This window comes from Hypanus sabinus, chromosome 27, assembly GCF_030144855.1.
Source record: "Hypanus sabinus isolate sHypSab1 chromosome 27, sHypSab1.hap1, whole genome shotgun sequence".
NCBI classification, from domain to species: Eukaryota; Metazoa; Chordata; class Chondrichthyes; order Myliobatiformes; family Dasyatidae; genus Hypanus; species Hypanus sabinus.
In genome coordinates this window covers 37352975-37379657 of record NC_082732.1, presented here as the reverse complement: position 1 = coordinate 37379657, position 26683 = coordinate 37352975, and the positions used below count along the sequence as shown (strand labels likewise).

General features: G+C 45.9%; 1 protein-coding gene across 1 annotated transcript in view; it reads right to left on the bottom strand.

The window, feature by feature from the left end:
* The window catches only part of casz1 (castor zinc finger 1), a 145425-nt gene that overhangs the window by 105313 nt on the left and 13429 nt on the right, over positions 1-26683 (bottom strand). The window contains exons 4-7 of the mRNA XM_059951623.1: positions 21180-21954; positions 9894-9935; positions 6445-6480; positions 3990-4061 (exon numbers count right to left, since the gene is read on the bottom strand). Of these exons, the coding sequence (XP_059807606.1) occupies positions 3990-4061; positions 6445-6480; positions 9894-9935; positions 21180-21954 (925 nt within the window). The remainder of the gene's footprint in view (positions 1-3989; positions 4062-6444; positions 6481-9893; positions 9936-21179; positions 21955-26683) is intronic.

Genomic DNA, 26683 nt, shown 5'->3' with positions numbered 1-26683 from the left:
TGTAATGACACAGTGATTGCTGAAGATATCAAATGACTGCGAAACAGGCATTTTGATATCTGTTTTGAAATCTACTTGTATAAAGTTGCAGAAAATTACTTGAATAAGTTTTGACTGGAAGGGAAAACAGTGCACACTATCATCTTGATGACAGGATGGAATCTTATTTCTGTGTTGAAAATGAAGACTCAATGGCCACTTTATTAGGTATGCCTCTACACCTGCTGGTGCAAATATCTAAACCGCCAATTATATGGCAGCAACTCAATGCATAAAAGCATGCAGACATGGTTCAAGAGGTTCAGTTGTTGTTCAGACCAAACATCAGATTGGGGACAAAATGGGATCTAAGCGACTTTGATTGCTGGTGCTAGATGGGGTGGTTTGAGTATCTCAGAAATTGCTGATCTCCTGGGGTTTTCATGTACAACAGTGTCCAGGGTTTACAGGGAATGGTGTGAAAAACAAAAAAAAATACAGTGAGTGGCAGTTCTCTGGGCAAAAATGCCTGATTAATAAGATAAGTCAGGGGAGAATGGCCAGACTGGTTCAAGCTGACAGGAAGGCGACAGTAACTCAAATAACCACACATTACAACAGTGCTGTGCAGAAGAGCATCTCTGAACACAGAACACGTTGAACCTTAAAGTGGACGGGCTTCAGCAGCAGAAGACCATGAAGAGTTTTGTACAGTACTGTAGTAATTTTATGTATTTCACTGTACTGTTACTGCCAAAAAAAACAAATTTCATGACATATGTGAATGATGATAAACCTGATTCTGATATAGGTCTCCATTGTGGACTGAGAGTGGGAAGGGGGCAGGAAGAGGGGAATCATAAAAACATAGAAAACCTACAGCGCCATACAGAACATTCGGCCCACAAAGTTGTGCTGAACATGTCCCTACCTTAGAAATTACTAGGCTTACCTATAGCCCTCTATTTTTCTAAGCTCCATGTACCTATCTAAAAGCCTCTTAAAAGACCCTATCGTATCCGCCTCCGCCACCATTGCCGGCAGCCCATTCCACACACTCACCACTCTCTGAGTAAAAAACTTACCCCTGACATCTCCTCTGTACCCACTCCCCAGCACCTTAAAGCTGTGTCTTCTTGTGGCAGCCATTTCAGCCCTGGGAAAAAGCCTCTGACTATCCACACGATTCGTGGTTGGGAAAAGGGCAAAGGGAGAGGGGAGGGAACAGGAAGAACCAGAGAGGTAGTGTCTAATGATCAATAAAACAATTGTTTGGATTTAAATGACCTTGCCTGGTATCTCAGGACCGGGTGTCTCTGCACCTGCACCGACCCCACCCCCTGGCTTTTCTTCTCTACAACCCCCAGCAGCGTCACCTTTGCCAGTCCCAACATCCTTTGCTCCCGCCAGCTTTACAAACTCGCTCTCTGGTCCACGTTGACAAACAGAGTACTGTGCAAAAATCAGGCACCTGAGGGACATACATGCGCCTAAGACTTCTGCACTGTCCTGTACACTCACTGGCCACTTCATTAGGTACAGTAGGTACCTAATACTATGGCTACGGAGTGTAGATGTAATACGCACAAAATGCCAGAGGAACTCAGCAGGCCAGGCAGCAGCGTCAATGGAAAAGAGTAAACAGTTGACCGTTTCAGGCCGAGACATCCACTGTTCACTCTTTTCCATAGAAGCTGCCTGGCCTGCTGAGTTCCTCCAGCATTTTGTGCGTGTTGCTTGGATTTCCAGCATCTGCAGATCTTCTCTTTCGTGTGACTTAATGTAGATGCCTCATCAAATTAGAAACCATTTTCCAAGGCTGGATCATGAAAACATTGCAACATCAGACCCACAGAGCCAACATTTGGCCCCTGTCTGAGTGCTTTCAGTAAGGAGGCTGAAACAGAATCCCGGCTTATCTCTCACCAGTCCAACTGCTCACGCGGAGATGTTTAGAGAAATATTCTGCATTATGCTGAGCAATTATCAAAACAGAGGGTTTGGCAGATGCAAGGGCGACCTTGTTAGAAATTCCTTAATTAAATCTCTGTCCTAAATAGCATCAGCTCCTGGAATTTTTTTGCAGGCTACTGTTTCTGTTTACAGCAAATATTTAGCTAAATTTGCATCAAGAGCACATTTCTCTGCCTGCTAGGTCTTAACCCTGAAATAAATACAGCAGGCAGATCTGATATGAAAATACGGCACTTCCGTCAATTGCACAGGTTACAGACACAGGGAAATGATTCTTTCCTCTTCACCCTTGCCACACAGCGAGTGACTCACTGTCGAGAAATCACTTTGAATAAGGGCAATTAGTCTGAGGGACAGGAAGGCTGAGGGATTTAGGGAAAGCAGAGCTGAGGTAGCTGAGGCTGGGGTGGCGGTGGGGGGGGGGGTGCGGCACAGTCTGCAGAGGGGGTTTGTAAGTTCTCTCTGTGAGCACCTGGGTGCTCCAGATTCCTGTCGCTTTCCAAAAAAAATGCACGGTTAGGGTAAGTTACGCGACAGCAGAAGTGCGGCGGCCCCAGCGTGATCCTCACTGATTCGAGTTGACGTAAATAACACTTCATTGAACGTGCGACAAATAAGGCCTATCGCTCATCAGCCACGATTCCACAGCGCTGCGGGGCGAACTTGACGGGCTTTCTCCTGCTCCCATCCCTCACAGAAGCACGGGGTCCTGACCTCGGGTGGTCTCTGTGCGGAAAAGGCAACAGGAAGTGGGGGATGAGGCGCAGGCGAAGCCTCCCCGCCACTGAACACATCTACAAGGCGTGCTTCCACAAGAAAGCAGACTCCATCATTACGGACCCCTACCATCCAGGCTCTCTTCTCACTGCTACCATCCAGAAAGGGAGTACCTTTGATCTCACACCACCAAAACTCAAAGTATTTTTTTAATCAAAGTACACATGCGTCACTATTTGCAACCCTGAGATTCATTCTCTTGTGGGCATACCCAATAAATCAACAGAATAGTAACTTTGAGGTGCAAACCATTCCTATTTCTCCCTGACTAAATTCATCACCTCTCTGGCCATCCTCAAATGAGTGGTTGATGGTGAGCACAATTCGGTGGGCTGAAAGGCCTACTGTATCTCTCCATTTCCATCAGGGGCACAACGCTCTCCACCATCAAGGAATCTTTAAAAGAAGATGCTTCCAGAAAGCAGTGTAGGATCCTTTCCACTGGTACGTGCCCACTTCTCATTACTAACATCAGGGAGGAAGTACACAAGCATCCGGACGCTCACCGCACAATTGCAGGAGACTTCAATCATGTTATTATCATGTATTTTAATGCTTATTTATTCCGTATGCCCACTGCGTTTTTTTTATGCTGCATCTGATCCAGAGCAACTGTCATTTTGTTCTCCTTGACACTCGTGTGCTGAAGGAACTATCTTGAATCGGTCAACACTTTAGGAACAACTTCTCTGCCATCAGGTTTCTGAACGGCCCATGAACACGGTCTCACTGTTCCTCTTCTGTGCCATTTAATTTTTTAATTGCAACTTACAGCGATTTATTTATGTCTTGCACTGTACTGCTGCCACAAAACAACCAGTTTCACAACACAGAGCACCATGCAAAAATCTTAGGCACATATACATAGCTCAGGCGCCCAAGACTTTTGCACAGTGCTGTATGTTAGTGCTGATAAACACGATTCTGATTTCTAACCAGGGATTTCTTACTGACAGACTTGAAGGTTTGAGGACAATTTTGTGCTGTGGACTGGCCCTCACCAGCATCTACAATATATCCCTTTGCGTGGGTGGCTTCATGTGTGACAAGTGACAAGAGGCTGGTTCAACTCCACAAGCAATGGGGCAATGCCCAACCACCCTGCACACCCACCAAGATTCCAATCTCAACTCCTCACATCGGTATAGCAAACGCAAATTACCAAGCAATTTTGAAATGCAGCGAACACAGAACCACCGAATCAGGTTCGGTTTTCTTAAACAAGGTTTTCTAAGTAAAATATAGTGAAATTTGCATACCTGGCAATGTACTTCTGGTAAATATTTACATCATCTGGCAGAGCACCTGGCTTGTCTGAGGACAATCCATTCCTAGTTTTTGTGAAAGCAAAGTAAATAAAAAATTAAATTTGAATTAGTTTTCCATTTAAAAATAAATATATAACCTGCCAAAACGCATCTGAGAGTTTATTTCATGGATTGTCTTCCTGCCTCACGGTCTACAATATGTGACAGTTTCTTAGATGTTCTACTGTCCAAGTATTGAAACATCACATTAATTATAGATTCACAACAGGAAGATTATAAAAACAATTGACATCAAGTTTTAACCCTTTGACAGCTCACATCAGCTAAGTTAGAACAATGCCACAGACCACCCAGGGTATTGTTCGCTCGCTATGTGCCGTGGGTGATTATGGTCTTTTTATAACCATGATTGTTCTTGGCAAATTTTTCTGCAGAAGTGGTTTGCCATTGCTTTCTTCTGAGCAGTGTCTTCACCAGATGGGTGACCCCAGCCATTATCAATACTCTTTACTCTGCCACTCAAGCATAAATGGGGTAAATGCAAGCAGGTATTTCCCGCCGAGGTAGGGTGAGACTAGAATTAGAGGTCATGGGTTAAGGGCGAAGGGTGAAATGTTTAAGGGGAACATGAGGGGAGACTTCTTCACTGAGGGCGATGAGAGTGTGGAACGAGCCGCCAGTGGAAGTGGTGGATGCAGGCTGGATTTCAGCAGCGAAGAGATAGGTACATGGATGGAAGAGTAAGGAGGGTGCAGGTCAGCGGGATTAGTTCAGCATGGACTAGATGGGCCAAAGGGCCTATTTCTGTGCTGTACTGTTCGATGCTTCTACTACTAAACTGTTGTGGCCACCCACTTCCCAGCGCACTTGGACCGGCTCACAAAGCGGCGCGCGCCGGCTTTGAGGCCGGTCCCGAAAAGGGCGCCAAGTCTGCTTCACCAGCAAGGGGAAAAGCCCACGCGCGGGACGGGACTGTGAATACGCGCCCCCTACAGCATTCCCGCCCGGGGAGGGCGGGATCAGAGAGGCTTTAAAGCGAGGCCGCGAAGTTTGAATAAATCTCTTTTGTAACTGCAGCTCACCAACTGCGTGTCGTTATTTCAGTGCTGTGTGTAGCACACCACTACACTGTAACTGTTTTGGTGTACCTTAAAGTAACACCCCTCCACTACTCCCCCAGAACTGTCAAACTGAAGCTAGCGAATATCTGCACATCCCTGCTGGAACATAATACAGCTTCACCTTGTTCACCTCTGGCACTAACAAATCTTGTACACCTCTCGTACATAGAGAACTCTTGCTCATGTCTAGTGCATCTCTAGCAAAAAAAAGGGAATGTTAAAGCCAAATCACAAAACACATTGCACACAATTCACCGAGTAAATACACTCAGTGGCCACCTTATTAGGTACACCTGTACGTCTGCCCCTTAACGTAAATATCTAATCAGCCAATCACGTGGCAGCAACTCAGTGCATAAAAGCATGCTGATATGGTCAAGAGGTTCAGTTGTTGTTCAGACCAAACATCAGAATGGGGCAGAAATGAGATCTAAGTGACTTTGACTGTGGAATGATTGTTGGTGCCAGATGGGGTGGTCTGAGTATCTCAGAAACTGCTTATCTCCTGGGATTTTCATTCACAACAGTGAATGAAACAGTGAGTTTATAGTGAAAAGCAAAAAAAAAAAAATCCAGTGAGAGGCAGTTCTATGGGTGAGATCACCTTGTTAATGAGAGATCAGGGGAGAAGGGCCAGACTGACAGTAATTCAAACATCCATGTGTTACAGCAGAGGTGTGCAGAAGAGCATCGCTGAATGCACAAACCTTGATGTGGACGGGCTACAGCAGCAGAAGACCCTGAACATGCACTCAGTGCCCACTGTATTAGCTTCAAGGAGGTACTTAATAAAAAAGTGACTGAGCATATACATGACAGTGCCACTTTGATGTGTCCCAAACTTGCTTTGCATTTAGTTCTCACTATATGTAATTCTCACTAGTTAGTGCAATATTTTAAACTGATTCATTCTGAACTGCACAGCAGGGAGCAGAGGAGAAAGGAGTTTCCTCGTTAATACAAGCACAGCGATACCAGAACTATATGCAAATTTTCTGCACGGAGCAGAGGAAATATTCTACATTTTTCAAGTATTTTGTTGGAATTACCAAACCATAATTTATTTGAAACCAATCTCCAAGTGTTCAAATATTTTCATTTCATTAAAAATATTCAGGTTTCCTTTTCCCTCCTTTGGATTCAGTGTACACTGTGAAATGTCTAGTGTGTGATGTTACCCTGGGATTGATGAAGCTCTTTTTCGGTGGTTATTAATACTAGTCAACAATTAGTTTCTGATCGAATTAGAGCCCTCAGTGCCTTAACCAACTGGTTACTGAGGGACTGGTACTGTATAGGACCATTCCATTCCCAAAGACACTCACCGATTCACTGTAGACACGTTTGAACTCGACAACCTTCTGTGGAGAAAGAAACACACACAGATGAGTCTTCCAAACTTTGATTATGTATTTCGCTTTCTGTCTTTGTTTCCCTCACATTTTCCCAGTTCAATTAGTATTCCTAAGAAAAGGACTTCCCTTGTGATAGGGTATAAAGTGACTGTCAGCCTTAAACATCAGGTTCTTGAACCAGAGATGACTCTCCTATGCTCACCCATTATCAGGGACCTCCACCACCCAGGCCATGCTCTCTTCTCGTTGCTGCCATCAGGAAGAAGGCACAGGAGCCTCAGGATCCAAACCACCAGGTTCAGGAACAGTCATTACCCCTCAACCATCAGGTTCTTGAACCAAAGGGGATAACTTCACTCAACTTCACCATCTGGACACTAAGGTGTTCTCACAACCTACAAACTCACTTTCAAGGACTCATCGTCTCATGTTCTCGAAATTTATTGCTTATTTATTATTACTATTTTCTTTTTGCATTTGCAGAGTTTGTTGTCTTTTGCATACTGGTTGGTTGTCAGTGTTGTGTGTGGTGTTTCTTTGTATTTGCTGTGATTACCCAGAATAAAAATAATCTCAGGGTTGTATATAGTGACATATATGTATTTTGATAATAAATTTACCTTGAACTTTGAAAAGATCTCGAGGGGGATTGGGAATTTGTTTTTCATAGGGTTTAATTGTAGTAGGGAATACAGAGCTGATATGATCTCATAATAGGGAGTTGGATAAGCTGAAGGGAAGTACAACTGGGGACAGTGGAAAGAGATGTAATGAACCAAATAGCCTCCATTCTGTCATCTCCTGCTCCTGGAGAACAAAAGGCAATTTAAGAGAGTGGTTTTAGTGATGCCGTCCTTCACTGTGTCCTGGTTGGGCCCATTTTCCACAGCCTTCTGGTACTGGCTATTCTCCTGACAGTGGAGTCAGGCTGCTCCAGAGGAACAGGCCTAAGGAGTGCCCAGGCCTACAATGCAATGAGGAATCAGAAGAGGCAGGGTGTCGGGACAAGAGGTGAGGGTCAGGACGGTTCTGCTTGCTGCCCTGCGACATTTACTCCACTCTCTCTCTGTGGCTGAGGCTGTGGGGCCCAGTCTGGCTGCATGCCTGAGGACTCACTTTCATTCTAAATGCTATTTGCTTACTTTTATTGTTTGCACAATTTGTGTTTCTCTTTCTCGCTGCACATTGGGTGTTCGTCATTTTTTAAATGGGTTATTCTGGGTTTCTTGTTTTGTGGTCATCTGTAAGGAGACGAGCCTCAAGGTTGTACAATGTATACATACTTCAATAATAAATCTACCTTGAATTTTGAGTCTCCCGGTGCATTTGGGAATAGGAAATCTGCCTCAGTTTCTTTTTCTTTCTCAGGGACCCAATGAGAACTCAGTTAATCATAGTAACAGAATAGGCCCTTTGGCCTACATCCCCAGCATTGATCCTGATTTTTAAAAATATTCTCTCCACATTTCCATTGACTCCCCTAGCTTCTATCCCTCATCTACAGAAGAGTGGCAATTTACAGTGGCCAATTAACCTACCAACTCACACATCTTCACGATGTGGGAGGAAACTGGAGTATCCGGAGGAAATCCGGCCTAGCGTACAAAATCCATCCAGATAGCACCGGAGGTCAGGATCGAACCCAGGCCTCTGGCCCAACGAGACACTGTCTCTATTGGCTGTGTCACCCTTTATTTGATACCTGCGAGCTCTACCCTAAAACCCTCCACCAAAATGAACCTTATGGAAGCAGCAGGGGCAGGGACAAACACAATACTTAAAAGATATTTTATGTTTAATGCAACGTTCAAAAGTTGGGCAGGTGCCTGGATCAGAAAAATTGAGAAAGACATGGGTTAAATGCAGGCAAACGGGACTAGATTTCTGAGTTGGGCAGAATGGCCATGTGGTCACAGGAAAAACTTGTAGTCTCCACACAGTCAGCACTTGAGGTCTGCATTAAGCCCATATAATTGGATTAGTCCCTCTGTTAGCTGGACCCTTGTGCCACCCAGGGTCCTCAGGCTGGTACAACAGGCAAGGGGCAAGTTTCTCTGTAAGTCAGGGCCTCATCCTGGATTCTGGACCTTGGACTTTAAGGCCCGAGTTTCTTCTGCTCTGCGGTGAAGACTCATTTCTCTTTCAGAGGCTGAGTGCTCATCTTCACAAACTGGCAACAGCGAAGCCAGTGCACTAATTGAAAAGGAGCTTGTGATGCAGACATTGTGGACAGAAAGCCCTTCTGTGGTAACACACATAAAACTCTGGAGGGCCTCAGGAGGTCAGGCAGCATCTATGAAGAGGGGTAAACAGTCGACATCAGAAACGTTGACTGTTTATACCTCTCACTGAATGTTATGTTTAAACCTTACAATTAATCCTAAGGTGCACAAACTATGTTTTATTCAATTGAAGCAAAACATCTCTCGTTTATTCATAGTACAAAATGCAATAATAATTATTTTAAACCGAAACCAACTGCATTGTTAGCAATTTAGTTTCTTTTGAAATTATAAATACACTGAGTGGCCACTTTATTAGGTACACCTGCTCGTTAATGCAAATATCTAACCAGCCAATCATGTGGCAGCAACTCAATACATAAAAGCACGCAGACACGGTCAAGAGGTTCAGTTGTTGTTCAGACTAAACATCAGATTGGGGAAGAAATGTGATCTAAGTGACTCTGACCACGGATTGTTGGTACCACATGGGGTGGGATGAGTATCTCAGAATCTGCTGATCTCCAGGGAATTTCATGCAAAATAGTCTCTTGAATTCTCAGAGAATGGTGCAAAAAACAAAAAGTTCTGTGGCCGAAAATGCCTTGTTAATGAGAGAGGTCAGAGGAGAATTTGCCAGACTGGTTCAGGCTGACAGGAAGGTGACAGTAACTCAAATAACCACACATAACAACAGCGGTGTGCAGAAGAGCGTCTCTGAACACACGACACGTCGAACCTTGAAGAAGATGGGCTACAGCAGCAGAAGACAACTTCTGTACCTAATGAAGTGGCCACTGAGTGTATGCGAACTGACGGACAGAGGAAATAAAACCTTGCACAGATCCAGGGACGTGAAGGGTAAAATCCTAACTCAATGTCAACGAGACAGAGCAGGTGTCCAAATGTGTGCCTTCTCAACCTTCATATTAAACATACCCACCTTTAAAAAATAAAAGTTAAAAAATATACCCTTGCACGTTTTATAAAGCTAAAAAGGACAGTGATTAGTTGAAGAGTTAAACTCATTACAATAATTTTTCTTAAGCTGAATTACCACAATCGTAAAATGCAATTACAGTAATGGACTGCTGCTAGGAAAGGTCATGAACACTTTGAAGGACTCAATTCCTTAAACAATTACAGTTAGAGCTGCAGGACTCTGGCTGAGAGAGGTTTAGAAAGTAGAATACATACCCAACGGAGTCATCCACTAACGGGTCCCCTTTGGAAAGCCGGCTGCGTGAGAAATTTAAAATTAAGTTAATAACGCTTTCGCATGGCACATCTGTTGGTCAGTTAATGCAGGATAACTTGACAGTCAACTGCCGCAGATCCAAGGTAACGCAGGCCTGAAGAGCTAATTCAGGGAAAGATGAAAGCACCTGCCACATTTCAGCTTGAACACGCACTCACCAAACGGGGGAAGAACCTGGCAAGTCAGGCAGCATCTTTGGAGGAGAAAAAACAGTCGACATTTCAGGCCAAGACCTCTTGTCAGGACTGGAAAGGAAGTGGAGGGGGGGGGGGGGGAGAGATGGCAGAATAGGTAGGTGGAGGGAGGGGAAGGAGTACAAGCTCACAGGTGAGGTCAGGTGAGCACAGGTGAGGAGGAAGGCAGTTGGGTGCCAGGAGAGGGGGGATGAAGTAAGAAACTGGGAGGTGATAGGTATGAAAGGTAAAGGGTGAAAACGAAGGGAAAGATGGAATTACGAGAGGGAGATGAAAGGCAGGTGAGGAGAAGGGAAGGAAGGAATGGGGAAGAAAATGACCAGAAGTTGGAGAAATCGATGTTCATGCCAACAAGTTGGAGGTCAGCCAAGACGGAATATGAGGTGTTGCTCCTCCAATCTAACCAAACAACTTAACTCAATTCAACTGCTGCATCTCCTCAAGAGTATGAACTCCGATCTAAAGCAGAGATAGATGAAGCTCTCCCTACTCTGGATAAGCCTAAACGTTTAAATTCAAGGACTCACAAAGGCAAATGTCACTCTTCGTAAAGCATCATTCTTCTTAGCGTGGGTCCTTGCAACTTTACAAAAACTGTTAAGGCCACACTTGCAGTACAGTGTGGCCGTCACATTATAGAAAAAGGACGTAACTGCAGAGGAGATTCATTGTGATGTCGTCTGGATTGGAGGACATCAGTGATGGGGACACACAGATTAGTCTGGGCTTGGTTTCCCTGGAGTGAAGGAAGCCGAGGGGTGACCTAACAGAGGCAAATAAAATTATAAGTGGCATTGATAAGATAAAAAAATCAGAATTCTTTCCCTGTGGTCGTGGTATCAAAAATTCAAAGCTGCAGGTTCACAATGAGAGGGAATTGAAGGATTTTTTTTTTTACACACAGAGAATCGTTGTGATGTGGAACTTGCTACCAGACAAGGGGTTAGAATCAGATACAACCACTGTGTTTAACTGACACTCAGACATTTGAATAGACAAGGCCTGGAGGGATACAGTCCTAATGGTGTTTGATGGCTTTGGGCCTGTACTCACTTGGTGTTTAGATGAATGAGGGAGGACCTCATTGAAACCAACCAAACACTGAAAGACCTAGATGGAGTGGACACAGGGAGGATGTTTCTAACAGTGGGAGGGTCTAGAACCAGAGGGCACAGCCTCAGAATAAACAGAAGTCCCTTTAGAACAGAGATGACGAAGAGTTTCTTTAGCCAGAAGGCAGTGAATCCGTGGGACTCATTGCCACAAATGTTTGTGGAAGCCAAATTGATGGGAATATTTAAAGTGGAGGTTGACAGTTCTTGATTAGTAAGGGCATCAAAGGTTTCAGGAAGAAGGCAGGAGAATGGGGTTGAGAGGGGTAATGCATCAGTCGTGAAGGAATGGTGGAGCAGAGCTGATGGACTGAATGGCCTAATTTGCTCCCATGTCTTATGGTCTTACTATGGGAGAGTGGGATCAGTGTAGATGGGCACAAAGATTGGGGGTGTGCTGAACGGTCTGTTTCTGTGTTCTGTGACTCTGAGCAAACAGTAGTTGCACGTCATCGAGAGTGGGTTCAATCTGGTGGGGATGGGAGCAGCTGGAGCTACTTACTAGTGTTCTGTTATTGGTTTAGTATAGTCACAGGTAGCGAGTTAGAGAGAAAAGCTTCTACTTTTGGTTCTGAGTGCATGACGTGCACTTGTGAAATGTGGAGTTTGATGAAGAGTCCATGCTGAAGAATCGTAGTGTAACACATAAAATATAACACTTTGAACGTAACACCCGCTCAGTACTGTGCAAACGTCTTGGGTAAATCTATATACACACACACACACACACATACATATAATGCTAGGGTTCCGAAGACTTTTGCGCAGTACTGTATAATTTTATGAATTGCACTGTACTGCTGCTGCAAAAAGAAAAACAAATTGCATGACATATGTGATTGATGACAAACCTGATTCTGATTTGGGTCTCTACTGTGGACCGAGAGTGGGAAGGGGGCAGGGAGAGGGGAATCATGGTTGGCAAAAAGGGGAGAGAGGGAGTGGGAAGCACCAGAGAGACATTCTGTAATGTTCAATAAACCAACTGTTTGGATCAAATGACCTTGCCCGGTGTCTCAGGGGTGGTGTGTGAGTGTGTCTGCACCTGCACCAGTAACCTACCCACCCCCACCCCCACCCCTTGGGCTCCTTCTTTGCCACCTGCCCCAAACACCTCCCACGGCGCTCCACTCTCACTATTCCTGACATCCTTTGCTCCCATCAGATTTACAAACTCGCTCTCTGCACCACTTCGACAAATGCAGTACTGTGCAAAAGTCTCCAGCACCCTAGGTAAACGTACATGCCTAAGATTTCTGCACAGTACGGTATAGTGGAGGTGTGCAGAATGTATCATATTGAGAGCAATGTGCAAGGGGAAACATTCGTAGTACAGTGGCTGCTTGTGCTAAGACACTTAAGGCAGCAGCTAATCCTCAGGTGGTTAGTACTGTACTTGAATAGGACGTGACCGGGTGGTGAGACTCTACTTGGAAAGCAAGAGGTTATTAGGGGATCTGCAAAGATAGTTACAATCTGGAACAGTCTAAATCAGGGATTGCCAACCTTATTTATGCCATGGACCCCGACATTAACTGAGCAGTCCGTGGAACCCTGGTCTATGGTTCCCTCTGGCTGAAATATCGAGATGTTGGGGGCTCAGAATGAAAGTGACAGACATTTGATCAATACCGACTTTAGGAAGCAGTTCATTCATAGCTGGTTGTTGGAGAGGAACGCTCTCCGAGGTCTTCTGGGGAAGGCAGATTTGATGAAGGTGTTCAAAAGGGTGCTAGATAGGTATCTGTTGGAATAGACTGTATAATTGTTACTTTCTTTGCGGTTTGAACTTTCCTATGCATGCTTTTAATTTATATAATTACCTGTGTATACACAATTGTTCAATGTATTCCCTAGAGGTTACAGTTCTTAGTATTATTCAAAAAGCTTCATACGTATCACATTATTTGAATGGGCTATCTGATTGGTTAACTCTTATCTACAAGTTTAAATGGAATGTGTCTTATCTATGTGCACACTGGCTCGCCATCTTTTGTAATTCTTTTCTTTTCCTTTCTCTGTCCCTTCTTTTCTCTTGCTACTTGCTCTGTTTCCAATTCCTTTGTTCTATTGGCACTTGATAAAACAATCATGAAACAAGAGGTTTGATGCCTCCTTCTTGACTCCTGACAGAACCCTGGATCAAAACATCAGAATCCAACATAACCGAGAGAAAGCTATTTGCAAAGCTCTGGGTTGGGACTGGATGGATTGCTCACACATAGATTGCACAGATTCCATAGGCCAAATGTTGTAAACATTCCGCGATCCTACAACTTACAACCCTTTTGTTGCCTGATCCAATGCAAAGCCGACAGGTTGAGTCAGCTTGGCAAAGGAAAAATGGCCCCGCTACACAAACTGCCAGCTTCTCCCAACGGAGAAACGGTCCCTTGGCCTGGCATGGAATACAACTCATACCGCCACAACTAACGCACTTTGCTTTCGTGCCAGACACCCACTGCGAAGCTCAGGAAGACATCAGGAAGCCCCGTGCAGCTTCTGATGGTTCAGGAATCATCAGGCTCCTGAAGGCGCCGCAGTAGCGTAGTGTTCCGGAGTTCAGAGTTCAAGTCTGGCGTGGGCTGTAAGGAATTTTTAAACTTCCTTTCTGTGAACGTATGGGTTTCCTCCGAGTGCTCGGGTTTCCTTCCACAGTCCAAAGGTGTGTCTGTTAGTAGGCTAATTGGTATTTGTAAATTGTCTTGGGACTAGGCTAGGGTTAAATAGGTGGGTTGCTGGGCGTGCGGCAGATTGGGCTGTTAGGCCTTGTTCCATGCTGTATCTCTAAATAAATACAGAAATAAAATAGATAACTTTATTCATCTCAACCTTGAACTGATTCCACAACCTACAGACTCACTCGCAACATCTCTACAACTCCTGTTCTCAGGAGTTTTTAAAATTTGCACAATTTGTCTTCTTTTGCATATTGGTTGTCAGTTTTTATGTATAGTTTTTCATAAATTACATTTTATTTCTTATTTCCCTGTAAATGCTAACAAAAATGAATCTCAAAGTAGCATATGGTGACATTTTGATAATAAATTTACTTTGTCTTTGAATAATACAGTTGGCAACAATCTTGAAATTAAAAAGAGTCCAGTAGATACTCAGCAGGTCAGGCAGCCTCTGTGGAGAGAGGAATGGGCGTGATTTGCAGCTGGAGGCTCAGGAAAGTTCTCTCCACATCTCCCGCTGCATATCCTCGAACTCAACATCTTGGGCTGATGTTCCAAAACGGCATTACAGGAATGTTGGTTGCCCCTCTGTACAGGATATCAAAACAAAACCTTCTCCAGTGCACTTCCAAGATCCTTGGAAAAGAGCAGGGAAATTTCAGTTCTATCCCTGTGTCCGGGTCACTTAGAACATTACACGCTTACGCCTGTACTCACTGGAGTTTATAAGCATGGAGGGTGAGGGAGGATCTCATTGAAACCTATCAAATATTGAATGGCCTAGATTCATGGAGAGGAGGTTTCCTGTAGTGGGGGAGTCTAGGACCAGAGGTCAAAGCCTCAGAACAGAAGAACATTCTTTTAGAACAGAGATGAGGAGGGTGGTAAATTTGTGGAATTCATTGCCACAGACGGCTGTGGAAGCCAATTCTTGTGGTATATTCAAAGTGGAGGTTAATAGGTTCTCTATTATAGATATGAGATAATTAAGGGATTGGACATGCTAGAGGCAGGAAACATGTTCCGATGTTGGGGGAGTCCAGAACAGAGGGCACAGTTTAAGAATAAGGGGTAGGCCATTTAGAACGGAGTTCAGGAAATCTTTTTCACCCAGAGAGTTGTGGATTTGTGGAATGCTCTGCCTCAGAAGGCAGTGGAGGCCAATTCTCTGGATGCTTTCAAGAAAGAGTTAGATAGAGCTCTTAAAGATAGCGGAGTCAAGGGAGATGGGGAGAAGGCAGGAGAATGGGGTTGAGAAGGACAATAAATCAGCCACGATGGAATGGTGGAGCAGACTCGATGGGCTCAGTAGCTTAATTCTGCTCCTATATTTTATGGTCTTATAGTCTAACATTGCAGTATAGTACAGGCCCTTCAGCCCACAATGTTGTGCCAAATGTTTAACTTACCCTGAGATCAGTCTAACCCTTCCTACATAACTCTTCACCTTTCTGTCATCCATGTCCTAATCTAATAGTTTCTTAGGTGCCATTAATGTATCTGCTTCTTGCCAGCAGGGCATCCCACGGACCCATCACTCTGTGTAAAAATAACTTACTTTTAAACCTGAAATCTACACGACCATGATCTGATAATCTGCTCATCACCATGTGTGGGACCTTTATTGATTTATTGGGATACAGCGCGGAACGGACCCTTCTGGCCCTTTGAGCCGTGCCCCTCAGCAATCCCGTCAATTTAATCCTAGCCTAATCACGGGACTACTTACAATGGCCAATTGACCTACCAACCACTAGGTCTCTTGGACTGTGGGAGGAAACCCGAGCACCTAGAGGAAACCCACGTGGTCACGGGAAGAACGTACAAACGCCTTACAGGCAGCGGCGGGAACTGAACCCTGCTCACCAGCGTTGCGCTGGCCGCTATGATACCGTGCCCCCACCCGCATCACTTGCTCTACAACGGCAAGCGCACTTCAGGAATGGATGAACATAGAACATTACAGCACAGGACCAGGCCATTCAGCCCACAGAGTTGTGCTGAACCTCAAAGTCAACGTTCAAAGTTTCAAGGTACATTTAATACGTATAAGTTTAGTACGTATAAATTATACAACCCCGAGAGCCGTCTATTAGGTTAGCAATCAAGTGGACAACTAACCTCTTATGCCTACACAATGTCCTTCCATCTTCCTCACATTCATGTGCCTATCCAACTGTCCCTCACATGCCCCTAATGTAAATGCCTCTACCACTACCACAGGCAGCACAGTCCAGGGACCCACCACTCTCTGTGTAAAAAAAACTTGCCCCTCACACCTCCTTTGAACTTGCCCCCTCAGGAAAAGCATGCTGGGAGCGGAGGGCGTGTGAGGACAGAGTGGCTGGAGATCACGGGAGCATTCCCCAGTTCCCGGCTCTTCAGCCTATTTATGTTCTCTGCCGGCACTAAAATGGAAGAATCAGAGAAAACCGTGCAGAAATGCAGCCGGCAGAGCAAACGGAGAGTGTGATGGGATCAACCTGACTCGCCGCGCCTGTGTGGAAAGGTTAAGATCATTATTAATGTAATCAGAGCGCAGCCTGAAATAAAATGGACTCTGTGCTCGGCGATGAAAACCAATTTCCAACATAATAGGCTCATTCATTTTGAATACAATATGATTGAAATTATTTTGCACAGTGACGCATACACACACTGATGTTCTACAAATTATTAGCCCACACCTTTGTTTACTGTCCTTGCTGATGTTTGTACTGATTTCTTCCAATCTGTTATAGAATGTCACATTCGGATTCCCTGGCTCCAGGTGACCGGAACCCAGATATCATTGTTAAGTTTGCCCTCTTATGGTATCTTCTTCGATTGTTATTTCAAAGCTGTTTTTAAAGACCAGAAGACATACGAGAAGAATTAGGCCTTTCAGCCCATCCAATCTGCTCACCATTCCACCATGGCTGATTTATTATCGCCCTCAACCCCATTCTCCTGCCTTCTCCCTGTAACCTTTGACTCCCTGACTAATCAAGAACCTATCAACTTTCACTTTAAGTGTTCCCAATGACCTGGCCTCCACAGGAGTGACGAATTCCACAGATTCGCCCTCCTCTGGATAAGGAAATTCCTCCTTATCTCCAAGTCAAGGGGTGTCCTTGTATTCTAAGGCTGTGCTCTTGATCCTAAACTCAACTCCTTTTAAGTATGATGGCCCCCCCCCAAACAAAAGCTGCCACCTGAGTCACCTTTTAGTGAAAGGTGAAAGGTGAAAGGTAAACTGAAAGGTCACCTTTCAGTTTAAATATCAACAATCATTTGCCTTTGGAATTCCAAGGACATCCAACACTAAAGCCATGGAGTAACACAGCACAGAAACAGGCCCTTCGGTCCAAATCGCCCACACCAATCAAAACTAGTCCCACTTGCCAGTATTTGGTCCATATCTCTCTCGACCGGGGTTCCCAGCCCTTCTTATGCCATAGACCTCCACCATTAACTGAGGGGTCCCTGCTCTAAATGTTTCCTGACCAAATGTCTTTTTAATGTTGTTATTGTACCTGCCTCAATCCCCTTCTCTGTCAGCACGTTCCATATGCCCACTATCCAGTGTGTGACTTAGTTACCCCTCAGGCCCTTGTTAAATCTTTCCCTTCTCATCTAAAACTATGCCCCTTGACTTTGATTCCTGGATGCTGGGAAAAAGACAGCATGAATTCACCCTTTCAACCTCATACTCTTCAGTAAGGACACGACTCAGCCTCCTACACCATCAGCATTGTGTGCCGTGTTGTATGACATCATCATTATGGGCCATGTTGTCGGATGTAGGTGATCATGGTTCTTGATCATGATTGTTTTCGGCAAATATTTTTATAGAAGTGGTCTGCCAGCTGACCCCAGCCATGATCAATACTTTTCAGAGTTCACTGTTCTAACGGTGCTTCATGGCTCTGGGCCTGTATTCGCTGGAATTTATATGAATGGAGTGGGGGGAGGATCTCATTGCAGCCTACTAAATACTGAAAGACCAAGATAGAGTGGAAGTGGAGAAGTTGTTTCCAATAGTAGGAGAGTCTAGGACCAGAGGGCACAGCCTCAGAATAAAAAGATGTCCCTTTAGAACAGAGATGAGGAAGAGTTTCTTTCGCCAGAGTGGAATTTGATGCCACAGGTGGCTGTGGAGGCCAGGTCATTTGGTGTATTTAAGGCAGATGTTAATAGATTCCTGGATCAGCCAGAGCAGGAAGGGATACAGGGAGAAGGCAGGAGATTAGGGCTGAGAGGGAAATGGATCAGCCATGATGAAATGGCAGAGCAGACTCAATGGGCTAAATGGTCTAATTCTGCTCCTAGATCCTATGGTCTTATGGTCTTAACTGGTCTCTGAGAACTCACACTCCCTCCTCAATCACACTTTATTTACTGTTGCACAAGGTGAGCAGCCTGGACCCTGTCACCACGTTGTTATTTGTTTACTTACAGAAAAGGTCCTTCTGGTCCAGTGAGCCTCACTGCCCAGCAACCCACTTATTTAACCCAAGCCTAATCACAGGCCGATTTACCCACTAACCAGTATGTCTTTCAACCGTGGGAGGAAACTGGAGGCTCAAGGAGAAAACACGCGCATTCACGGGGAGGAACACACAAACTCCTTACAGATGATGTCAGAATTGAAACTCCGAATTCCAACGTCCTGAACTGTAATAGTGTCGCGCCAACCACTACACCACCACGGCGCCTGTTCTGAAGGTTGAACAGCGAAATGCTATTTTTGTACAGAATTGATTAGCAGTTACAGATATTGACCATTCTCTAAACTGTGTATGTTCAAGTTCCTTCTTTGCATGATCAATCACCATTCACAACGCCGGTTTTAAAATAGCAACTACAAACTAACAACTGGAAGTTAATAAAATCACGGGGCGGGGGTCGATGCTCTGGCTGCAGTTTCTTCGGGGCTTTGACGTTTCTATCATTCATCTGACAGAGTTTCTCGTTTTGCGGATGTCCGTGAAGAGTACAAATTTCAGGTTGTATACTGTACACAGACTTTGATATTAAAAAGAACCTCTGAGTTGTCCCCTAGATCTTGCGTGCCTTGCTTTACATCTATCGTTATCGTATCTCCATACGCCAAATGGCTCTGGTCCCCTGCTGAGCAAAGGGAAGCTAAGCTCTTCAAAGGCCTGGGTTGCCTGCACACTATCCTTACCTGGACATGACCTTAACCCAGAGGTTCCCAACCCGGGTTCCATAGACCCTTTGTTTAAAGGCATTGGTACATAGCATAAAAAGCTTTCCAAACTACCTCTGTCATGGTTTTTTTTTCTGGCAATTCCCCATCTTGCTATTTACCTCAGGAATTGGGCCTCAATCCTCTCGTTTAGTTTCCAGTCATTCCCAGGTTCCACTAACTACACACACCTGCTTTCCATCAGAAAATGCAGGATGGAGACCCTGTGATCTCAATAAGGAGCTGCCAGTTTGTTGGTTGACTCCAGTGTGAGTAACCTTGTTTCATGTTCTTAGGAAGGTCAGTTCTAAGTCTAGCATCGCTCCTGGATTCTCTCCTGGATACCGATTCCACGCTCGCTACTTCAATAACGCCTCCTGACTCTGCCTCTGTGCTCGTGTTTTGCACTTGGGTTTGTCCACGGCCACGCTCGTGTGACAACCTCTCAGTCAAGGTCATCGAAACAGTCTGCTCTCTAACACACTGCTGTGCGCGGAAATCCTCCTGTGTGAAGATCCATTGGTGTGTCCTCCCCATTAAACAGTGACCTCACGTCATGGATCGCTAAGGGATTTAGAACGTCCTCAGGATGTGAAAGTCACTTCATAGTTCGGTATTTCTTCCTCCTCACCCTAGTTCCTGTTAAGAGTGGTGGCGTCACACAGGCCTTTTGGCCCAACTGGTTCATGCTATCTATGATTCCCATCCATGCTCGTCCTACTATGAGCCCATAACCATCGAAATCCTTCCTATCCTGTCCACGTACACGTTGGTAATGTAATTGTCCCAGTCAGTTCTCCTGGCAGCTCATCCCATTCTCTGGGTGACAAGGTCACACTACGGGTTTCTATTAAATCTCCCCTCTCACCTCAAACCTTCTGATTTGCCAGGACAGTACGTATTAACCCTATCTCTGCACCACACGATTTTATACACCTCCAAAAAATCAGCTCTCGTTCTTGTACGCTCCAATGGAAGGAGTCCCAGTTGCTCAGCCTCTCTCCATAACTCAATCCCTCGAGCCCCGGCAACATCCCGGTAAACCGCAACAGTTCAGTGGTTCCATTTGATATCGAAAGTACACAATACACAACCCGAAGTTCTTCGTTTCACAGACACCCACAAAAACAGGAGAGCTCCCCGAAGAATGAATGAGCAAAAACATTCGAACCCCAAAGCCCCCTTCTCCCCGTTCCACACACAACCAGCATCAAACCCCACCTCGCCCACTTACTTCAGCAAAAAGCATCACCACCCCACCACCCATCAAGCAAGCAAAGCCCCAGTACAGAGAGAAACAAATTGTTCACCTTGACCAATTTGACATGACACAGGCTTTTTCTCCCCCTAATAAAGGGACAGACAGGTGTCACACCTACCTTCTTTAGTCTTATGAACTTTAGAACATAGATCAATACAGCACGTTACAGGCCATTCAGCCCACAATGTTGTGCCAACCCTCAAACCCTGCCTCCCATATAACCCTCCACCTTAAATTCCTCCATATATCTGTCTAGTAGTCTCTTAAATTTCACTAACGTATCTGCCTCCACCACTGACTCAGGCAGTGCATTCCACGCACCAACCATGCTCTGAGTAAAAAACGTTCCTCTAATATCCCCCTTGAACTTCCCACCCCTTACCTTAAAGCCATATCCTCTTGTACTGAGCAGTGGTGCCCTGGGGACGAGGCACTGGCTGTCCACTCTGTCTATTCCTCTTAATATCTTGTACACCTCTATCATGTCTCCTCTCATCCTCCTTCTCTCCAGAGAGTAAAGCCCTAGCTCCCTTAATCTCTGATTAAGCTTTCCTCTTTCCTCTTAGCTTTCCTCTTTAATCAGCCCACAATAACTGTACCGCTCATCCACATGCCTGGGACAGCTGTCCGTGCTCAGTAACCAAGACGACTTGAATTATTTCGTTTTAAAAGGAGATGAGCGCCTCAGAGGGTGACCCTGAACTCCGATCATCCCCTCAGCGCGAACCCCAGGGCCTGGCTCAAACAGGGCAACGGACAGAGAGACGGTGGAGACGGTTCCCTTACCTGACGGTGGAGACGGTTCCAGTCGTGATGGAGTCAGTCCTGGAGAAGCTCGACTTGAGGAGGTCGGGGCCCCCGAAGCTGACTGCGGCGGCCGAATCGGAGCCGGTCCCCGGAGCGCAGGAGGTGCCGGAGAGCGGCGCGGCCGGCACGTTTGGCGGAGCCTTGGCCATGGCCAGCTTCTGTATGTTCTTGACGTCGTACTTGGAGGGGCGCCCGACCTTCCCGGTCTTGAAGGCGATGGCACCGCCCATGTCGGGGTCCCCCTCGCCGGGGCTGAAGAGGTGCAGGTACTTGACGTTCTCCAGGTCATACTTGGATGGCCTCTTGTAGGTGTTACCATTCTGGGGCCGGAGGCTCTCACCCGTCTTCAGCTTCTGGATGAAGTAGTCGTACTTGGAACCCCGAGGGGCGGGTGGGGCGGGTTTGGCGTCACGACGGAGAGAGGCCTCTTGCCCGGTTGGTGGCGGGGCCTCCTTTGCCTGTGGGGGCCTGGGGCCTGCCTCCTCAACTTTAGAGGAGGGTATCGGCCGGGGCAGCTGCTCCCCTGTCTTGAGCTTCCGAATGCACTCCTCGTACTTGGAGTTGCGGACCCTCCTCGCCAGCGCATCCTCTCCCAGAGGGGCCCCGGGGTAGGTGTCTGAGGTAGTGGCGTTCAGCTTGTCGAAGCTGATCTTCTTCGTCAGCTCGTCCCTGACGTTCTGGTCGTCGTAGCCGAACATCCCCAGGAACTCGTTCATGGTCGACGCTGCATAGTCGTGGAGAGTTGATGCTTCCCCTGGTGACGGCAGGAGGGAAAGTGAGGGACACCGAAGAGTTAAACATTTCAGGAACATTCTGCACAGCTCTTAAGTTTTACGACTGCTAAATTAATTTGTAAAAAGTAATTAATATAGGGGCAAAATAAAGGGAGTTAATCAATGTCAGGAAAATCAATTTCACTAAATGTTCTAGTCAATGGCTTCTCAGTACATTAAACAAAGTTTTCATAAAGGTATTTGACTCACAGCTCCACTTAATATGTACAAAGTCATCTCCTCTTTGGTGTCTAGTCTTTATTGACTAACTTGTTTTACAAGAGCACTTTCTGAGGGGTGATGGCCAGTGGAGGGGTTTTCCATCCTCGATTTTACTAATAACTCCTCCCCTGACTCATAATGTGATGGAATTATTCAGTTTCCAGTTTTGTTTTGTGAGTGCATGAGGTTACTTGTGTTTTTTTTCGGGAAGGTGCCTTTTGGTTTCCCTCAAGCTGGCCATCCTGGTGAGAAACAACAGCAATGGTCCTGTGTTTATTCCCGGTGGGCCGGGGCCCTAGAGCTCCCTCATCAATAGTGCTCCTGCTCCGTACCGCCACAAGGCCTGAAGCGCCTTAAGCTGCTCCTCAAGGGCAGCTCTGAATCGTTTGACATTCTGACAAAAAAATAATTGCTTTGGAGGTGAGAGGCCATTTTGTTTCTTTCTTTGGACTTACAGCACGGTAACAGGCCCTGCCGGCCAACAGGCCCAATGGCACCCATCTACTAAACTGTGGAATTAGGAGGTTGGAGTGCGGGAGGACACTGGAGCACCCGGAGGAAAAGTGCATGGTGACGGAGAGAACACACAAGCTCCTTACAGACAGCGGTGGGAATTGAACACAAGAAAGTCTGCGGATGCTGAAAGTCCAAAGCAACACCCACAACATGCCAGAGGAGCTCAGCAGGTCAGACGGTATCTATGGAAATTAATAGACAGTCGACGTTTTGGCTGAGACCCTTCTTCAGGACTGAGAAGTAAGGGGGAAGACGCCAGAATAAAAAGGTGGGGGGGGGTGGGGTTAGGGGAAGTAGGGCAGCTGGAAGGTGATAGGCAAAGCCAAGTGGGTGGAGAAGGTAAAGGGCTGGAGAGGAAGGAATCTGACAGGAGAGGAGAGTGGACCATAGGAGAAAGCACAGGAGGAGTTTACAGGCAGGTGTTACAAACATAAATAAATTGTGCAAAAGGAGAGGAACAAGGTAGCGGTTTATTCCTTTCCATGCTGCCTGACCCAATGAGTTCCTCCACCATCTTGTGTGTGTTGCTCTGCATTTCCAGCATCTGCAGAATCTCTTGCGTTTTCAAGGTAGTGTTCATTTTGTTCTCATTTGGGAGATTGGGAGACCTCTCTGCCGAGCACCTACGCTCTGTCCACCAGAAACAGCGGATCTCCTGGTAGCCACCCATTTCAATTCTACTTCCAATTCTCATTCTGACGTCAGTCCACAGCCTCCTCTGCTGCCGCAACGTGGCCACACTCAGGATGGAAGAGCAACACCTTCCATTCCATCTCAACAGCCTCCAACCTGATGGCATATCATTGAACTCCTGAACTTCTGGTAATTGCCCCCCCTTCACCTTTCCTCATTTCTGTTTCCCTCTCTCACCTTATCTGTCCATCACCTCCCTCTGGTGTTCTTCCCCCTTCCCCTTCTTCCACAGCCTTCTGACCTTCTCCAGCCCTCTATCTCTTTTGCCAATCAATTTTTCCTGGGTCTTTACTTCACCCCGCCTTCCCCTCTCCCAGTTTCACCCACCACCATAGATCACAAAAGCACAGTACAGGCCCCTCATCCCTCCATGTTGTGCTGACCCATATAATCCTTTAAAAAAAAGTACTAAACCCACACTACCCCATAACCCTCTATTTTTCTTTCACCCATGTGCCTGTCCAAGAGGCTCTTAAATACCCCTAATGTTTTAGCCTCCACCACCATCCCTGGCAAGTCACTCCAGGCACTCACAACCCTCTGTGTAAAAAACTTATCCTTGATGTCTCCCCTAAACTTCCCTCTCTTAATTTTGTACCTATGCCCTCTGGTGTTTGCTATTGGTGCCCTGGGAAACAGGTACTGACTATCCACCCTATCTATGCCACTCATAATCTTGTAGACCTCCATCAAGTCCCCTCTCATTCTTCTACACTCCAAAGAGAAAAGTCCCAGCTCTGCTCACCTTGCTTCACATGACTTGTTCTCCAAACCAGGCAACATCCTGGTAAATCTCCTCTGCACCCTCTCCATAAGCTTCCACATCTTTCCTATAATGAGGTGACCAGAATTGAACAGAATATTCTAAGTATGGTCTCACCAGAGATTTGTAGATTTGCAACATGATCTCTCTACTCTTGAACTCAATCTCCCTGTTAATGAAGCCTAGCATCCCATAGGCCTTCTTAACTACCCTATCAACCTGTGCAGCGACCTTGAGGGATGTATGGATTTGAACCCCAAGGTCCCTTTGTTCATCCATATTCTTAAGTAACTGACCATTAATCCTGTACTCAGTCTTCCAGTTTGTCCTTCCAAAATGCATCACCTCACACTTGTCCAGATTGAACTCCATCTGCCAGTTTTCTGCCCAACTCTGCAGCCTGTTTGTATCATCTTGTAACCTTCGACCACCTACAGCTCCATCCACAACTCCTCCAATCTTCGTGTCATCCACAAACTTACTCACCCGTCCTTCTGCCTCTATGTGCAGGTCATTTATAAAAAATCACAAATAGCAGAGGTCCCAGGACAGATCCCTGCAGCACTCCACTAGTCACGACCGCAGAATACTTTCCTTCCACAACTAAGCCAATTTTTTATCCAAACAGCCAAAGTTCCACTGATCCCATGCCTCATGACTTTCTGGATGAGTCTCATATGAGGGACCTTGTCAAATGCTTTGCTAAAGTCCATGTAGACCACATCCACTGCCCTACCCTCATCAATTTATTTTGTCACCTACCACCTTGTACTTCTTCCTCCCCTCCCATCTTCTTACTTTGACTCATCTTTTTTTCCCGTTCTGATGAAGGGTCTCGCCTGAAACGACAACTAGTTACTCTTTTCCAAAAATGTTGCCTGGGCTACAGAGTTCCTCCAGCATTTTGTGTGTGTTGCTTGGATTTCCAGCATCTGCAGATTCTCTTGTGTTTATTATTTGGCACAGTCCCATCGACCTTCACCTGGACCCATAGTCCTCAACACCTCTCCTGTCCATAGATTTATCCAAACTTCTCTTAAATGCTGCAACCGAACTTGCATCCCCCACTTCCACAAGCAGTTGGGTGCCACACTCAGACCAATCTCTGTTCCCATTAAATATTTCACCTTTAACCCATGACTTCCAGCTCTAGTCTCACCCAAGCTCAGTGGAAAAAGCCTGTTCGCATTTACCCTATCCATATCCCTCATAATTCTATCAAACCTCCCCTCATTCTCCTACGCTCCAGGAAAGAAAGTCCTAACTGATTCAACCTTGCCCTATAACTCAGGTCCTCAGGTCCGGTCAACGTTCTTATAAATTTTCTCTGTACTGTTTCAATCTTATTGTTACCTTTCCTGTAGGTAGATGACCAGAACTGCATTGAATGCTCCCACCTGAGGCCTCACCAGGGTCTCATACAACTGCAACATGATGCCTCAACTCTTGTACTCAATACTTTGAAGGCCAATGTGCCAGAAGCTCTCTTTATGACCATGTCTACCTGTGACGCCACCTTCACAGAATGATGGACCTGATCCCTCTGCTCTCCTCTCACCATTCTCAACATTTTTACATTCCATAGAACAAGCGTTCAGCAAAACCGGACAATCCCTTGGCCATGAACACAGTGGGGCTTTGTAAGTAGATCTAAGACTTTACTCACTGGTGCGGGGGCTGCAATGTTATTGCACAGAATGAGGAACATTTCTCCCCATTTAGTTCAGGGCACCAGGAGTCACACTTATTTTTGCACCAAGATCAAAGGATAGCTGACCCCCGAGATAGGAGAACCTCAGTTTGGGTCCCTTTTGAGCAGAACCGCGGGAGTGTAGGGCTGCCTACAGGCACTATTTTACAGTGAAGAACCAATGAGGGGCTCTACCAACCCCAGCTGCTGGACCCTGTGGCCTTGTAGAGGAACAGGAGAGTTTTTTTTAAGAGATAAGGCATGGTGACAAACCCTTCCGGTCGTATGGGCTCACACTGGCCAATTACTCCCATGTGACCAATTAAAGTACTAACCCATATACCTTTGGAATGTGGGAGGACAGCAGGGCATGCGGAGGAAACCCATGTAGTCATGGGGAGAACGTACAAAAAGCAGCGGAACTGAACCTGGTGTTTTATGTATCTTATTGATTGATCGATCCATCTGTCGATTTATTGAGATACAGAATGGAATAGGCCCTTCTGGCCCTTCGAGCTGGGTCACCCTGCAATCCGTGGATTTAATCCTAGCCCAGGAGTTCCATGGACTCCTTGCGTAATGGTATTGGCCCATGGCAGAAAAAAAAGGTTGGGAGCCCCTGCCCTAGCCTAATCACAGGACAATTAAAAATGACCAAATTAACCTACCAACCGGTTCCTCTTTGGACTGTGGGAGGAAACCGGACCACCCGGATAACCCATGCAGTTATGGGGAGAACGGGCCGGTTCCTTACAGGCAGTGGTGAGAATTGAACTCAGGTCGCTGGTAACATAAAGGGCTGTGCTACAACACAACACTGTAGGCC